The sequence below is a fragment of the Triturus cristatus genome, chromosome 6 (assembly GCF_964204655.1).
Source record: "Triturus cristatus chromosome 6, aTriCri1.1, whole genome shotgun sequence".
In the NCBI taxonomy this organism is placed as follows: domain Eukaryota; kingdom Metazoa; phylum Chordata; class Amphibia; order Caudata; family Salamandridae; genus Triturus; species Triturus cristatus.
In genome coordinates, this window is record NC_140589.1 from 452,761,713 (window position 1) to 452,779,605 (window position 17,893).

General features: G+C 47.1%; 1 protein-coding gene across 1 annotated transcript in view; it reads left to right on the top strand.

The window, feature by feature from the left end:
- The window catches only part of BAG2 (BAG cochaperone 2), a 59,064-nt gene extending 43,099 nt beyond the window's left edge, over nucleotides 1–15,965 (top strand). The window contains exon 3 of the mRNA XM_085610888.1: nucleotides 15,236–15,965. Coding sequence (XP_085467014.1) covers nucleotides 15,236–15,639 — 404 coding nt within the window. The 3' untranslated portion in view covers nucleotides 15,640–15,965. The remainder of the gene's footprint in view (nucleotides 1–15,235) is intronic.
- The last annotated feature ends 1,928 nt before the right edge of the window (nucleotides 15,966–17,893 follow it).

Consider the following 17,893-nt stretch of genomic DNA (forward strand, 5'->3'; position numbering starts at 1 on the left):
CTAAACCTAAGTAACTGGTAATCACACTTTGCAAACAAAAATAGATCAGGAGCACCAATCAAACCCCATAAAATGCTTCGTAGCCCTACCAGAGGGATCTAGGAATCATGGAGAGTCATAGTAAGTCCAATTTGAAAAAGTCCCCCAAGAAACCAGGTCACAGCTCAGCTGCAAGGTCCGCAACTCCGAAGGGGGTCGATACCCCAACCCATCCCTTATGTAGTGATCAAGTCTACCACCCATGAGAAAATAAACATACAGACCAATCATTCGGACCCTCCCGTCACTGCTTCCTGCTCCTCCGGTGGAGTGCCTCTGCCGGTCCTCCTTCAGTCGTGCTCTCCAGGCGTGGTTATTTTTCTGGCCTGCTGTGCACCATCCGTCCAACCAGTCCCAGGCCTCCTCGGGGGTGGTGAAAAAACAGGTCTTTCCCTCTGACTCCACCCGCAGCTTGGCTGGGAAGAGCATGGCGTATTTCAACTCCTTCTCGCGAAGCACCTTTTTGACGTCCAGGAAGCTGCATAATTGTCGCTGCACCTTAAGGGAGAAGTCCGGGAATAAGGTGATACGGCTGTTTTGATTTTCCACCGGCGGCGTCGACCGGGCACTTTGCAGGATAACATCTCTGTCCTGGAAATTAAAGATCTTAGCAAGCAAGGGCCGCGGGGGAGCCGCAGGCCTTGCCGGCCTCCCGCCACTCGTTACGCCCTTTCGATGGAGAAGAAATTGGAGAGCCCTTTCGGTTTGAGATGGGTGGTGATTAAATCCTCCACAAATACGTCCGCCGATGGCCCCTCCGCCCGCTCCAGCACTCCCAAGATGCAGAAGTTGTTGCGCCTAGAGCGCCCCTCGTAGTCGTCCAATTGCGCTTCCAGTTTCGCAGTGTGGGTCTGCATCTCGTCCATCCTGCGCTGCAGTTCGGAAGTATCTTCAACCAGCAAATTTGTTTTGATCTCGACGTCCTTCAATCGCGAGTTAATCGAGCGCATGTCTGCTCGGATATGGGATACCTCCTTGGACACAGTCAATGCGCGATTCCAACGACGTGCGCATGGCCGTAATGGCTTCAAGAATGTCCTGCAATGTTGGTTCTTTCGTCTTCCGACCAGACTGCATCCCATGCGAATTTAGTCAGTATAGCCTGGAACGTTGCTTTGGAGCTGCGACCCCCTGCCATAGCTCGGTCTGTTCCGTCAGTGCGAACTTCAGGGAAGAAAGGGCAGGATCGTTCTACCCAGGTAATGGTCTTGCGGAGTCTTCACTCGAGCCGTGATGGCGAAGGTCCGTCGCGGCACTGCAGGCCAAAAAAATGCGGTTGTGTGGGCACCAATGTCAAATCAGGCAGCATCTCACAGGGAGCCGAGCAAAAAACCCTTCGCTAGTCCACAAATCAATCTAAGCTCAACTCCAGGGCAGCCGGGTGTTCCACTGGACCATAGAAGCAACAGGGCCCAGCTCTTCCCGACAGTGCCCCTTCGCAGGCCGCCCGTGCACAAAATGGCTGCGATGTGCCCAGTCCTCCACTCGGATTCCCTCTCAGCCCCTCTAAACCCCTGCCACTCCCCACATATGGCTGCGGCCGTCTTGGAGCTTGCAAACAGTCACTAGACCGATCAGGAGCCGACGGGGGGAGCGTTGCGTGGAGCCCCGAATGTAGGGACCCCAGAGAAGGGGGCCGTGTCACCCCAGTCTTGCGTTCCCATCAGAAACAGCCAATCCGCTCACCTTGGTCCAAATGAGACTGCCGCCCTGCTTCAGGACACAGCGGACGGCGGCAGTTCCTCCCAGCGGTTGCGCAGGGCAGAATCTAGCCGGTACTGACAAGCACTGGTATCTAGCGCAATCAGGGTTCCTCAGCGGGCGGAGGCAGGCAGGCAGTACGGTACGTCTCCGGGGCCTCGCCGCCACTCAGCACCCTCGTATCCAGCCCCCAGCTGTGTGTGCCGCCTAGGTCATTCCTTCAGGGCCCCTAACTGGATGGTGGCCCAATGATGCGGCGCTGGGGCACAGGAACAACTCAAGTCCGGCAAAACAGAACCGCGGGCAGCGGCTCAGCGTAGGCCACGCAATGAGGTAGACAGCCTCTCCCCTTGCCAGCACGCCGATGTTTCGATCTCTGGAGCTGCTGGTCGGATTTCGCCGGGATCCGGCTCCGTCGATCCGCGATGTGCTCCTGCATAGTCCAGTAGCTAATTATGCCAGTTGCCAGATCGTTTTATAGTGGATAAGTGCGTGGACAGGCGCGCTCGGACGGAGCCGCCTTAAGAAGCGGCCATTTCTCTCTGCGGTTGGCCACTCCCCCCTCCATGCCATATCTGGTTTCCTGCATATTTAATTAATGCACTCAGAGTATACTATCACCATGATTGTACGATGGATAGATCAGAGAAAACAAGGTATCCTCTTTCCTGTACTGGTACCTCATGTGACATGTTCATTTATTCTTACAATCATTTCATTATTTATCCCAATTTCATGTAATAGTTAATATAATATTATCCTGCTTAAAAATAAACTACACACATCCCATACGTTTCTACATCTGTGACATTACACATAGAGAAACATCCTTGATTTCATACCTTTTTTTTTAATTTTAACTTCTTTTAACGTTATTCTTACTCTCTAGTGTTCTCCCACATTACACATTGGGGCATATTCTCAAGGAGCTATCGCTGAGTTAACGGCACTTTATCACAGCCAATGTCGCGAGAAAGTTATCACCCCATTCACAAGCCGGTGCTAACAGCCCATAGCACCATTTTACCCACGATAGCAGCCGCTAAAAACATCGCCACAGACGACCTCGGCAACTATCGCTAATGAGATGCAGAGTAGGTGTTCCTGTGCAAAAAGCCGCAACAACAGCACTCCGCAACATTCTCAGCGACCAGCCAGATCGGCGAAAAGACCACGGAACATGCGATAAGGCGCGTTAGCAGCAGGAAACTAACACCTGCTCTGACCTGGTGCAAAGTCGGACTACAGTCTGCACCACAAAAGGGAGGCCAGCCCAGAGCCACACCTGAAGAACAACAGATGCCATGGAGCCACTGAACATGCGGACTGGACACCCAAGAGGGCCACAACACCCACTGCCACTCCACAGAACCCCCCACCCCCCGGACCCCCACTGCCCCCCAGACCAATACTGAGGCAGCGCAGACAAAGACAGCGACCCTCAGAAAATACACCAACCTCACAGACCCAACACCAGAGATTGTCATTGCCCACTACATGCTCAAAGGGACAACCCTCTTCCGCATCCTGACCATCGTTGTCCACAGGCTGACGGTACCAACACAGCAGACAACCAACATCCCACCTCAGACCAAGCTGCTGGCTGTGATGCACCTGTTGGCCTCTGGTATCCCCAACCAACAACCGCCTGAGACGGAGGAGTCACACAGCCAGGCCAATCCAAGTCCCCCACAGCGTTCATGGATGACACCATCAGCTTGGTACCCCACCATCTATACTCCCCACATACTGCGCAGGAACAGCCAGAGAGCAAGCAAGGCGTCTACGCCACAGCTGGCTTCCCGCACGTGTCAGGGGGCAATTGACTGCACACATGTCCTACTAGTGGCCTTTGGCAACACTGCACACAATAAGCGCAACAGAAAGCGCACGTATCCAACCAATGTCCAGGCAATATTGGACCACTGAGGAATCTCAGCCAACTCTCCAGGCAGTGTGCATGAGTCCCACACGTTCCGACAGTCCATCATCAACCTGCGCTACCAGGATGGCACCCACGGAAATGCACTGCTCATTTGCCAATACCAAATAAACATACCACACACCAAAACCCCACAATCATGCAACTCACAACACAGGAAATGCACACATACAACATGCACACCCACCAGACACGACAAAATAACTTACTATGGGAACCTGGCCAGCCATTTACATTAGCCATCAACGGCATGGCACCTCAGCCACACAATAGCAGGATGTGGGAAGAGGTGGGGCCCAGACATGTGCGATAGAGGCAAGTTTCCGATGAATATGAATGTACACAATGCCAAGTGTGGCATGGATGTGATGGCCAGACTGCAGTATGCAGACCACACACATATCCATGTTGACATACCCCGCTGGTGTATGGAGTGTGGTGGACAGTGGACGCAACCATGTCACCCCAGCCAGTGGGGAAGATCGTGGAAATGTGGCTTGTTACGTCCCCCCATAAGCGTGAGCGGAGTGGGCTGGCCCGGCGTATGCCAGGCCAGCATAGGGGTGTGACTAAAAGCCACGTAACTCTGGGCGTGGTCCTCTTCCGGAATGCCCAACGTCTCTGCCAGGGCAGCGCCTCTCACCCCGCCACGAGGTCGACGCTGTGAGCAGTGTTGCCAGCGATCCTGTGCGCATGCTGCACCCCGGGACGCTGGTCCCGAACCAGTCCTGCCCGCCCCTGCGCACCCAGCACTCAATGCTCACCTGCCGACACCAGCGTGTGTCGAAGAGGGTCCACCACGTGCCGGTGCAATCTCCAAAGCCCGAGGGCTGCGACCTTGGCAGCCACCTCAGACCATCACGGCCTCTGCAACACAGGCCTGCAGTACTCCTCTCTCGTTGACGTACTCCACCGGCATGCACAGCGGACAAGTAGGTCACGCATTTGGAACTGAGTCTTGATTACACCATGGTAGAGCACATTAATTATGGCTGAGTGTATGTCACTATACACTCTTCGATGTGGTGCCACTAGGACTTAGTCGTACATCACAACCGCAACATTCTGTGTGCCCACGCGGACTACTGCTCTCGGCCTACGCTGCGCTCGAGTAGGTCACAGAATTGGAACTGAATATCAATTATTCAAAGGCAGAGTACATATCATTGCATGCAAGGAGAGGCGTAAAAGGATGACGCGTCGCATTTGGGCGGAAAAAAGGATCATCGTTACAGAGGTGATCGAACAGTACCAACAACTGCCCTGGTGTCACTAACTCTGCATCGCGAGCCAACGACACGTGGCTGTGGGCCACTGCTGACCGCTGCATCCGGCCTGCACTGCGGTCCAGTAGGTCACAGAGTCTTGATTTAGCAATGGCGGGGTTCATATCAGTGTACCGGCATCATCGCAGACTGCATCCCCTCTCAGCCCCGGTGCAACTAAGTCTGTTCCCTGACATTCATGGACACTCTCTGGTCATACATTGGTGGCGTCTGGGTCTATGGACTAGGGGGTAGTTTTCATCCTCATGTAGCTGATACCGAATTGGTTTTGGCAACGAGGCTGTCCCTTTCCACTCCCCCATTTGCTGCTTCCGGATAGCATCAGACCTCTGCATCATGCCCTGAAGGACACCTTCCACTGTCCCCCACAACCCTCCGCCACATTCACCTTCGACATCGACGAGGATCCGCTCAGTCTGCATGGCCCTACCTCAGTGGACCACAAGTCACTGTCCCGTGGCGGGGTGCCTGTGCCGGCCGCTGTGCATCTGGGTCCACTAACTCTGTGCCGGTCAAGTCAGCGACCCTTTCCTCTGTTATATTGGATGACCTCTGAGACGGTGGTCTTGGGGTCTTCGCTGCCTCCGGCCTCAACTGCGGTCCACCAGGGCTCACACATCCAATCGAGTCCTGACCGGCCCGGACGTGGCATCACCGCAGGAGGCACACACTACCATCGCCAGGACCACCTCCAACCGCCATCTGCCAGAGTAGAAACAGTGGCACTGGCAGACTGACGGAGTTGCTTACACCTGTCATGGATGCCATCATCTGCCTGATACCCTGCTCAGCACTCCAGGTGCCACTGACTCAGTGCACCGCAACCCATGGACCGTTACTGATTGAGTTTTGGGCTTTTGAGAGGTTGCGCAGCAATGTCACCTCAAGCAGTGTGGGAGACCTGGGACATTGATGAGGAAGATGATGCAGATCTAACACACCCCACTGCATCTGCATCAGGAATATCTCGAAGGGACACAATCCTAGACATGTTCTTCACATGAGCGTGCTCAGCTCTAGTGCCCCAACCTCAGTGCACTGCAACTCAGGGACACTTCTGTTTGCATGTTGGGTGACCTCTGTGCTTGCTCTGGCTCCCTCCATGTTGCTCAGCAGTTGACTCTGTTATGCAGGTGTTTTCGGTTTCCGTTGCACTGGTGTCCACTGTTCAAGTTGTTGCCAGCACCGAGCACTCCGTGTGGGCTGGCTTACACTCACCCCACACACATCCAGCACAGGCGTCGCTGTACATGTGGCCCTGCCAATGAAGGGGCTGGGCGCACGTGCCCGTAGCCAGTTCAACATCATATCTGCGTGTGTCCCTGAGGTCTTGTTGTATTCAAGAGGGCCCTGGGCCCTACAACATTACATTGTGATGTGTACAGCGGGCGCACACATGTCACCGCAGGCAGCGGGTTGGAGCTTGGACATGTAGCTTTGTCATCACCCACTCAATTCGTAAGGGGAGTGTCCTGGGCCATCGTACGCAGAGCCAACATGGGTGTGTGACTGCTATGTGCGTGCCCCTGGGCATGGCATGGCATGGTTCTGTACTGTGAATGTGCATCTGCATGTGTCTCTATGGCAGTGTGGGTCTCCTTTGTGGGGTGTAGGTGATCCCTGAAGGATAATAGACACCCACGTATGTGATTTTGTTTGCCTTCCATGGGTTCGGACCCCACCCGCACCTGTTCAGCCACCTCCGTTTGACGTTCTGACAACTGGCATTGGGGTGCCATGTGTGAGTCGGTGAAGTGTTGTGAGCCAGCCATGCTTACGGGTGCTTCCTGCTCTGTTGCAGGGTCTGTGTTCTCCTCTGAGTAGCTTGGCTGCCCGGGTCCTGGTGGTGGGTTGCGTGGGATGTCCATGGGCTGTTGTAGGGCGTCGGTGTCGAAGGTGTGGTGGTCCTCTCCGGCATCACAGATGTGTGGTCTTCTGTGCTCTGCTGGAGGTGTTGTGTGTCCCTCTGCAATGTGAAGGGGAGATGCATGTTGACATTGTGTTGACATGTATGTTGGCGCATTGTTCCTGTTTATATGCAGACTGTATGACAATGTACATTGTGACTGTTTGGGAGGTGTAGGATTTGGATGCGGGACCATGTACATTTGGACTACATGATGGATGTGAGGTTGTACGCCTACATTTCCATTTCACAGTTTCCAGCTCTGTCAGATGTAGTAGGCCTGTTTCTTCACGTGTGCGGAGCCAGTTGTGTCCTCTGTTCTGCAGTGTCGGGTTTGCGCATTGTACCACACTGTCGTCAATGTGGGTGTGCTGTTCTTGCTATGTGTGTGTGCTGCAGTGTTGCACGGGGATCAGGGACATGATCCAGGGTCATTGTGGGTGTACAGTGTGCTACACCTCGTGCATGTGTGCCATTTTGCCCATCTCCCCCTGTACCCCCAGTCCCTGGTCGTTACTCACCCTGTTGATGTTGCGTCCGGTCCTCTCGAGCTGTGTCCGTACTCCCTACTCCTTGCACCGTCTCCACACTGATGACTGTGGCCTCGGTTTCCTCCAGCTCCTCCTGTGGTGCAGACTCCCACCTCCTGTCGTCGTTGCAGCCTTCCTGTTGGCAGCGTGTTTGTGCTTGGTTTAGGTTATCACATCATGCCAGCGCCTCTTGGCCTCCTCAATTGGCCTCCTTGACACTCCAACTGCATTCCCGGTGGTCTACTTGTGGGTTAGTTGATGGTAGTGTTCTGTCACCTCCGTGATGCTGATCTGGTTTTTGCTGCGGACTGCACCCCGTCTTCCTCTCCCTCTTCTCCTTGGCCGTCCCCATTGTTCCTTGCTGGTGGTCTGTGGGGGTTGTGGGGTTCGCATTGAACTCTGCGCTCGGTCAGGGTGCATCCATGTTGCTATGCGCTTTGTATTGTATTTGGTGTGTTGTTTCTGTAGTTTTTATAGTGCATTTTCCTGCCAGACGCGTGGGATTTGCAGGCCTGTCGCTGGTTTTCGCTGGTTTTTGTACCGCGATTGGCCTCATCGCAAGATTTTTTGCATTCGCGTTTCGCATTTTTGCGGCTGGACGTTTATTTTAACGCAGACATTTGACGTGTTATCTGGAGACTATCGCATGGTACCGCTGTGCTGAGAATGCTTTGTTAACACGGTGTAATTTTACCGCGATAGACTCTGATGTTGGAAGTTGGGTTAAGTTACTTTTGCGATAGTTATCACAAGTTCTTGAGAATATGCCCTATTGTGTATACGGAAGGTGCTGTGCTTTTAAGGTCCTTCCCCACTAGTTAAATGAACAGTTTCTTTCCATATGAGATGAAAATTGTAAGTACACTTTCTTTTGTAATAACATAAATATATATTAATTTTCATATGCCACCTGAGATCTTACCTAATGTTTAAGACTTTATTTGTAACTACCAGGGTTGGATTGGGATTAAAAATCAGCCCAGGCACGCTAAAAAAAAGTGGCCCACATTTGCATATTGCCTTTCTGCAAAACACTTCTTTGGCGAAATTTTATAAAAAAAAGGTGTGGGTGGGGGGCATTAAAAAAATGCACGATTAGTTTCCACTGGTGAAACACACCTGAAAACAAGTGAGGCCACTTTTGCTCAGGCCCCCTGCCCCTGCTCGATATGCATATATTAATGTGACGGCTAGCGAGAGAAAGGGAGTGACACCTCTCTGCCCGTAGATAAAAGGGGAAGAATGGACGCCCATCTACCTCCAGAAAGGGCACTCAGGCACCCACTGGGCTGCATCGAACAACGCAGAAACTGCCCAAATCGGCCCCCTTGCTGCTCAAAAAAGCAGCCCACAGCTGGAGCTCGGACACCGGCCCCTCGGGCATTGCCAAGTGCCCGCGTTACCAATCCGACACTGTTAACTACGCAGCTCCGTCTTCGCACTGGTGAACCAAGTGTAGCAGGTTTATTCTTCCCTTCCTGCCCTGAGTGGGGCCGTCACTATGATAATGTGGTTCTCAGCAGCCAGTGTAATGAATGCTCCATAAAATGGAGTTTTCAATTACCTGCATATCAAACGTAAAAGTTCATTTTCCAACTCAACTTTTGCGTGAAAACAGCTTCTGCTTTGACTTTCTAACTCAGAGATCTCCTAAATCTTCCCCCTTTATTCCCTGCACGTGACTTAAGGCCTCACATGTCTCATCAACTCTATAAAACACAGCTTGGTATATCTGCTGATTTTTTGAACCGACGAAAACCTTGCAGGCTGCCAATACGTTGGCCAACGTTTCTAGAAACACATACAAACATATCTCATTTATTATTAAACTAAAAGCCAACTGCTTAAGTCACTTTTATATCTAATTAGAGTTCACCTCTTTAAAATTAGGGTCCGTCTGAACGCAAACGGTCATTCCTTTTTTTTTAAAACAGGAACCTATTGCTTCTCTTGATTTATACAGCAAAATGGTTTCCCATTGGTTCCTTATGGAACCAATCCATACCCTTATATCTTTAGGCAGCCAGTTCCCAGGAGCGGGCAGTGCATGTAAGAGCAGAGGGGATCCCCCTCCCCCCCTCCCCCCACCAACCTCACCCCGCTTCACTGCTCTTACCTTCACGGGCCGCTCCTGTCTGTTCCTGTCCTTATACCACCATGTTAAAGATAGGCAGCTCCTTATATCCTACTTATTAGTGCACTGAATATGAGCACTGTTCTACCTTTATTAAACTGGTTGTAGTAGTCAATATTCGACAAACGACTTAAAATGATGATAAATAAAGATTTTTATTTTTTTATCAACAAGTGAAGTCAATTACCGAAATTATAAAACAACGCTCACATATGTGGTACAGCAGGTTACCAGGAAGAAAAAAGGATATAATAATAAACAAGAGACCTCTATGAAGGGGGAGATGTGAAAAGACATGGCATACCTCATAGGCAGAAAAGCCACATTAGGGATCATACAGCAGTACAGGGGAGTGACGAATGTAGCATGTGGCATAAAAAGACAAATGTTTAATCTGTTGTTTTATCATCTGTATAATTTTCCATAGACAACAAATAGTTCTGCAGTGGTTTCCAGATATCTTTGGGCCTGGATGGAACTGGCTGCAGGGAGGTGTACATTTCAGAATGGATATCAAAATTGGACACTTTTTTCAGCTAAGCTGCCACTGGAAAATAGAGATACCTAGGTCACATTCCCCGGCAGCTCTGGCTCTCTCCACTCTGGCAGGCTTTAATTGTAGGGAAGTGTGATATTATTTAGAAACAAGAGGACTGTTATCAGGGGAAACGATCATTAACATGAGTGGTGAGAAATCTTTAGGTTCAGTCGGGTAGGTGGATAGCACAGCCTGTAATGTACTGTGTAAACGATTGAATGTAAATCTGTCAATTGCTCTTCCTTAGCCATAGTGGCAGTCGGGTCCCACGCGTCAAGGAGAACGACTGCATGAGTGTACCATTAAGGCGTAACTGGGCCGAAGGATCTTGGTATAACGGGTGGATCAGATTCCGGAAGCCGTTGGGAATTCCCACTTTTTTTTAGAGTGTTGTGGAGAAAATACCATTCAAGTGAATCAAATGCCTTCTCAGATCCTAATAGTGCAACTGCCAATGGGGTAGTGGGGGAAATTTGATTGATCACTGCAAATAAAGTGCAAAGGTTCACTGAAGTGGAACGGTGTTGCACAAAACCAGATAGTATCAGGGAAATTATGCTGTCCATTAATAAAGAAAGACGGGTAACTAAAACCTTGGCTAGTAATTTAGTATCATAATTTATAAGGGACAATGGCCGGTATGACGAGCAGTGGAAGGGAGGTTTGTTTGGCTAAGTAATTCTGTGATTAGAGCTTCCCGCAGCCTGGGGGAAGGGAGCCATGTTCAAGAGACTCCGCATATATATCTATAAATGTGGGACCAGAAGTGTTTTATAAACTTTATAGAAATTGCCTGTGAACCCTTCTAAGCCGGGAGCCGTAGTGCCACTCAATCATCTATTGCCTGTGAGATTTCCTCACATGTTATGGAAGAGGCGAGGAACTGCTGTTTGCCAATTTCGAGCCAAATCATAGCGATTTTGGATAAACAATTGCCCAGTGCATGTTGACCGATGCCCGGATGAGATGTGTAAAATGTCTTGTATTAATCTGTAAAGTCTGCCAAAATGGTAGCGTCGTCAGTGACTTCTGTGCCATCAGGCCGTCGCAAGTGGGGTACATATGTGGCATACAAAGACAGACAAAGCAAACCATTAAGCATTCGACTGCGGCGTTTGCCCTCACCATACCGGTGCGCTCTAGCATACTTTTCCAGGTAAGCGACCTCACGTTTGGCAAGGTCATGGAACTCTTGTAGCAATTTGGATCTTTTGTAGAGCTGATGCACATGTGTTGTGTTCCGGTCAGTGAAGTCTAATGTCCAGAGCTTGTCCTCTACCTTAGCAAGAACTGAACGAATACTGCGGGGCACTCCTGCATGTTTTTATATACAGATTCCTCTCACATAAGCCTTGAAGGCATCCCATAGGGTGGAGGAACTCCCTACAGAGCCAATGTTGGTGGTGAAAAATTCGATAATAGCTCCTGGACTTCAGAGCGAAAGACTATGGCATACAGTGCATTTGAAGGAAAACGCCAGGGGTGAACATGAAGGGGTATGTGTAATGTGATTACCGCAGGAGGATGGTCTGAGAGTGTGCGGGGAAAGTGTGCTATGGTATGGAGCCACAAGAGAGCGTCTTGGGAAATGTACCTGTGGTCAATGCAAATCCATACGTTATGTGGGTCAAAGTAAAAAGTGTAATCACACTGATGTGGAAATTTATGACACTATGCATCTGACAACTGGAATGTGTCAAGTAGGTCCGTAAGGGTCTGTAGAGATATGCCTGTACAGGAAACACACCTACTGAAACGGGACCCCCAACAAACATTCCACCCTTCCTACGTTCCTGCTTCTCACCAGTTTCTCTAAGCTTTCAGTTAGTTCCCTCCAAATTGTAGTGGTTACTGACTTCCTGTGCTAGAAACCTTTCTGCAAACACCCAATATAGTCAGGCAACATGCTACCTGGACCAGTTCACTTTCTGGCCAACAACCACCTCAAATTTGTGCAGCAAATGCTGTTCCACCTGTTCTCGAATCTCGTATAATAATAACATATCATCTCCATATAATGAGATTGATTGGACTCCATCTTGTAAAGGAATTCCCCTTATTCCACCATCAACCTACAGTTCATTTGTGAAGGCTTCCATGACCAATGCGAACAATAGCAGAGACATGGGGCACCTAAATAACTGCTCACAATCAGTTGCAGCTGCTACTGGACAGGGGTGGTGGCGCGGGGGATTGGGCAGAGGAATTAAATAAAAAGGAAAAAAAAAAAGGACTTGCCTGAAATGGCCAACCGACACTTCTCCTCTGTTCTCGTCCTCTTCCTTCTTCCTGTCCGGGTCGACAGCAGGAAGCACCGGGTTACACAGGCTCCTTTGAGCCAATCACAACTATGTGATGCCGCATTGTGATTGGTCTCAGCACCGAGGTTCGGCGCGCGGACAGGAATAGGGAGCATGTGCATGTTCCTCACCAAGCTGTGTAATGCAGCCTGGTGGGGAACATGCAAAGTGTGGATGGACTGTTTGGTTGACCCGAGAGGGCCGGCCAAACAGTTCATGCGCACTTAGGGAGTCCACACCATTCTTCCCCCTGCTCTGGCCAGCCCTGCTCCGCCACAAACTGAAGTAGGAAAAATAACATGATAATAACGATGTTACTATAATTTTATTTTTTATTTTGAGCAGTGGGGCGACACTCCTCCGCCTTAGCGGAGGAGCCGCCACTGAGCAGAAGTAAATCTGGTAATCGTCACGAATTGGTGCTAGTTACGTAATATGATTTCAGTACTTTGCAAGGTGAACCCTACCATCAGTATGAAGGCCAACATTTGATATACATACTGACTGCAGTGCCCAGGATGAAAAAGCGACCATCCCTATGAAGGCCAAAAGTTTATATACATATTGACTGCAGTGCCCAGGATGAAAAGGCGACCACATTTGGACTGGCAGGCCATTGTGGCCATTTTATTTGAAATTTGCAAAGTAGCAGAATTAAACAAGGACTGACTATCTGAATAACAGAAGGATGGTTACAACGCACTTCTATCTAACAGAGTAATGTCTCTGAATCAACCCCTCCATTATCAATGTCAGCATTAATCGAGAACAGCGTAAAATCTGCAAGAGTTTCTTTAATCAATTTTAAAAATATTAAAACCACTCTTGGCACCTAATGCCTTTGGCATGGTCGCTAAATCTGTACAAATTTTCAGTATTGTCTACAAAACCACAAATTTTGATAAAATTAATAAGTGCTTATGACGTTTTGACAGCATCCACCAGCTGTACATACATACCAAAGAGAGAAGCGGAAAACAGAGAAACTCCCCCAACCTGCACCCTAACACGGCCCATAATTAAGCCACCCTTAGTGACCTGCTGGTGAATCACGCTAATGAGTCTGTATGTTTAATGAATGCATAATTATGAACAATATTTGCAGCTTAATGGCAGACACGCAAAGTCCCATTTAGAGACTGATTGGATATTTAATCTTTTATAGTTTAGCTGTTTGTTTGTTTTGGCAAACTCTCTGACTGTATACTACTACCCTTTCTCTGTGACAACCTATGGATTATTCTTATTGATACCTTGCCAAACTATTCCCACAGCTCAAGGCCACTTTGCATTTCAAGCCCTGTTGTTATCAAAATGACATGTTTTACTATGGATGCTTCTACAGCCACGATCAGCTTGGTGAATATGACTCTACAATTTATTCGTTTTTAAATCAGGCCCAGTAATATTTTGCACATTGTGAAACACATATTGAAGTTTAGTTACTATACTATTATTTTGATAATTGTGTTTCTAGTTTCTAAGACCACGAGGAATTCATCCCACCTCTCCATTCTGATAAGATAATGGACTAAATCGCCAAGTGATATTGTGGTCTATGTTTGACATACTTCACTAAACGATAATGTCCAAGTGTTTAACGGTATGTGGAACCCTTTATAAGGGGAGGTCACCACCATGTTAGTCACTCACTGAAATCTCCCATTTTCTGCAGTAATTCCATACCACAGAAAGTTCCCCAAATTGATCCAGGCTGTTTAGTGCAATCTGGAGGTTGAGTTGCAGATCACTTACACTCAAGAACAAATTGTCATCATAAAGTGAGATGTAGATTCCAGAATTTGATACGTTTACCCATTATCTCTGTCCTGTATGTTAAAGCTAAAGGTTTGGTGTTGAGTCGAGGGGACAAGGGGCATCGCCACATAGTGAGTGGTCATTGTGAATCTAACAGCGTATAGTTGGTACCGTCTACACAGGCTGTGGCCCTCAGATCTGTAGATAGCTGAGTTATTGGACTTATCAGTAATTTGTCAAAATTCAGATGATAACAGTCGCTATAGGGTCATACACGAGGTCCAGTTAGTCAGCTATATGGCTCAACCACTAGCCTTCAACCTGAAAAGGTTACATCCCTCTGAGCGGTATAAACTGGGCCTGAACTGCGTGTGCAAATGCAATTATGATAGGGGAGATGTTGGAGACCATCACCTGTAATATGTGAGGTTTTTAATGGGAACGGGAAAGATCATTATCCATGGTCTCTGAAATTTAGAGGGGGATTTTTAAATATAAAGACTCAACGTGTAATAAACTTTCAGTAACTTTAAGGACTATGTTGAGGCAAATGTTTTTAAAATTCAACTCTCGAATGTCTGAACCTCGATTTCCTGCCCCCACCATGATGAGCAATTCATCAGCACATGCTTGTATATAGGTAATTTCCGACATAAAAACTGAGTTCAAGGCTAATGTGCTCTTTCGCCAGTACTTTTGTTGATATGTTATCTTAAGTCTTCAATCCCCGGAGCCACCCATTTCTAGTAGGCTGTAACAGGCTTGTATCCCTGTGGCCATAGTATTTATTTGGTATTTTATTCCCTGTGAGATGTTTCTTCAAGCCTAGTGTTCTCTGATCTAATTGCCCCCAAGTTTCTTCTCATAATTATGACTATTGATGAGGAGACAAAATGCTGATAGACATAATGTGGCTAACAATCTGATGATTATCAGCTATTATTCCGGAGAAGCATGTAGTAATGATTTATAACAAATGGTAATAGGGTATTTCACAGGTGCATCTTTCTCTCAAGGGCGGCATGGCATTTAAAAATATGTAAAAATGTTACTATGTTCGAAAGTGTTTTAGCTATTTACTCTTTATTCATCTTTATGCAGGGGAAAGAGAGGAGCTCAATCTTACTGCAAACCGATTAATGGGTCGAGCACTCACTGTTCAAGTGTGTGTGGAGACTATCCGCAGCCCCCAGCAGCAGGAGTCCCTCCAGAGCGCCACAACGATAATTGATGAGATCGCCAAAAAGATTGTAGATGATCTTGAGAGTGGAAGAAAAGGTCTACTTTCTCTTTATGGAGCCTGTTCCTCTGAAGTGCAAACTGTGCCCATTGACCAGAAATTTCAATCTATCATAATTGGATGCGCACTTGAGGATCAGAAGAAGATCAAACGAAGACTGGAGACTCTTATTAGGAATGTTGACAACTCAGCCAAATCTATTACCCTGCTGGACCATCAGAACCAGAAGATGTCTGCTCAAGTGCCTTCCAACAAACAAATGTGAATTAAATAAAAATACTTCAGTGAATTGATGCACATTTCTCTCATTCTGTATTGGATACACACACACACGTATGTTTGTATGTACACCTGCATATCAATGTTTATTGTATACAGAATGTTTACGTGTTTAATACTATTGCCCATTGTATGACACAGTTATGCCTGGATTGGACAACATAAGCAATTGCTTCCTTTTTGGCTTTGTTCAGCTTGTATTGTTTGTGTTTCTTCCCCATTTTCCATCTTCTTCAAAGAGCATACTCTTAAGTTTGTGTGTACCTTGAATGCTGTAAATAGAATCTGAATAAAATCATTACCTTCTCTTAAGATATCTAAATCATGTTAAGGACCTACTCCATTATTTGGGATATTTCAAGCCAATTTTCGCATAAGCACTTTTTCACACTGTAAAATACCCAGCAATGGTGTTTAGTGTTGGGGTCTCTTTAAGTGGAAGGTGCTACAGAGTTCCAGAAAAAAGAAAAGTTGCTGGTCTGTACTTCAGGCTTCTTGTTTTGTATACAAAATCTATTTCTGTGGGTATGTCACAGCTACAAATGCCATGGCATAGGGAGACTCCCAGAATTATACAACTTTGTAGCATGAAGAAATGGGGAAGTATTACGAAAGTCATTCATGTAATGCCAAGACTGCAGCTCCTTACAATTAAGAGTTTTTTGTCAAACCATTCTCTCCCCTGCCAGCACAAATATAGCCCAAATTTGGGATCACTCATCTAAAGAAGGAAAATTGATTTTAATTTTCAAGTCTAAAATATTTTTCGAATAAATGTGCACCAAATTAGGAAGGAACATTTACCCAAATACCCTTTTAACATATTATGTAACACATAGTTATTTCGGAGATGAATTACGTCTCCCAAAGACCCAAACCTCTTTGACAATTCCTGCAGGGAAGTCCCCAGACAATTTGACTACGAGACTCAAATTCTATCCCCTTCACCAGTACCCTATTGCTTGATTGAAATATATTAGAGTGGTCTACTTTGCTGCTTTGTTGTCCTATATTGTTCTATATGACTATTTGTGAATTCCACTTGATGTTCGTCATGCACTTTCTGTAAACTTATTCTCAAAACATGTAAAGCCCTCTGATACCCTTGGGTCTTGCTAGCGAGACTGGTGTCACTATCACGTAGGGGAAATCAAATAGGTAAGATTTCCTCACAAGTAGTTGTATCACTGGTTTCCTTTACTGTACATCATGTTGTTGTATAGGTGCCCCTTAATATGTTACACTAGCTTAGTCTTGCATCTGTAATTGCTGAACATCTTTGGTGGACTGCCTATCATTTGTGACATTATTCAGAACTTTTACTTGGAATCTTTTAATCTACAATGTATGTGTACTCCAGTAAGAGTTTTAACTCACATTACATTTAAAGTCCAATTTATGTTAATTGATTTGCATGTGAATACAAAGAGATATAGAGGAGTTGCATAACCGTTATAGTTCCGCATATATAAATAGATTGTTAAGAATGGTGTTTATGCAAAGTGAAGCAGAGCACCTTTTACTCCGTTGATGAGACATTTTATCATAATGGTGTCTGAACTCCTGACAGTTGTTATTACACTTGCAGTGTTTTATTTGTTGTTTTTTTTTTGGCCTCATTCACCATTAGATGTACCCAGAGCCATTTAGGTTTCTCTGCTGTCCCCCATTTGCATGGCAACGACATGAGAGCTCTGTATCTAGATGGATGCACTTTACACAGAACCTATCTTTCTTGAATTCGGTCTGTTCTGTTCCTCTCTCTGGGTGGCCCACAGAACAGACCAGAGGGGTAAACTATCCCTATGTAAAGGCATAATCATTGGACTACATTGCCCCAAGTATTACAGGTGTCGAGCCAATCCATACAAGGCAACCGAAAATCTTTTTTCTTACCTTTCTTTTCCCATGCAGCCCTATCTAGCTTCATTGTGTATTTAATAGAAGTTACTCAATCTAAAATTGTCGGAGATGTGTTTTTGATCCAGCATTCACAGATTCCTCTCTGTTCAAGTAAGATTAAATAAAAACATAACTTGTTTTGCTCTAGAGATAATAATTCATAATTTGGAAAACCCCCAAAGAATACCAGGATTATGCTCACCTGAATATCAAAACCAAACATGACTTCCATACCTCTAGTTACAGAAGCTCGAAAGTGATGTAATATTGGGCAACTTAAAAACATGTGCTCATCATCCGCTTTTTCCTAATGACATTTTGGACAGCACGGGATAGAA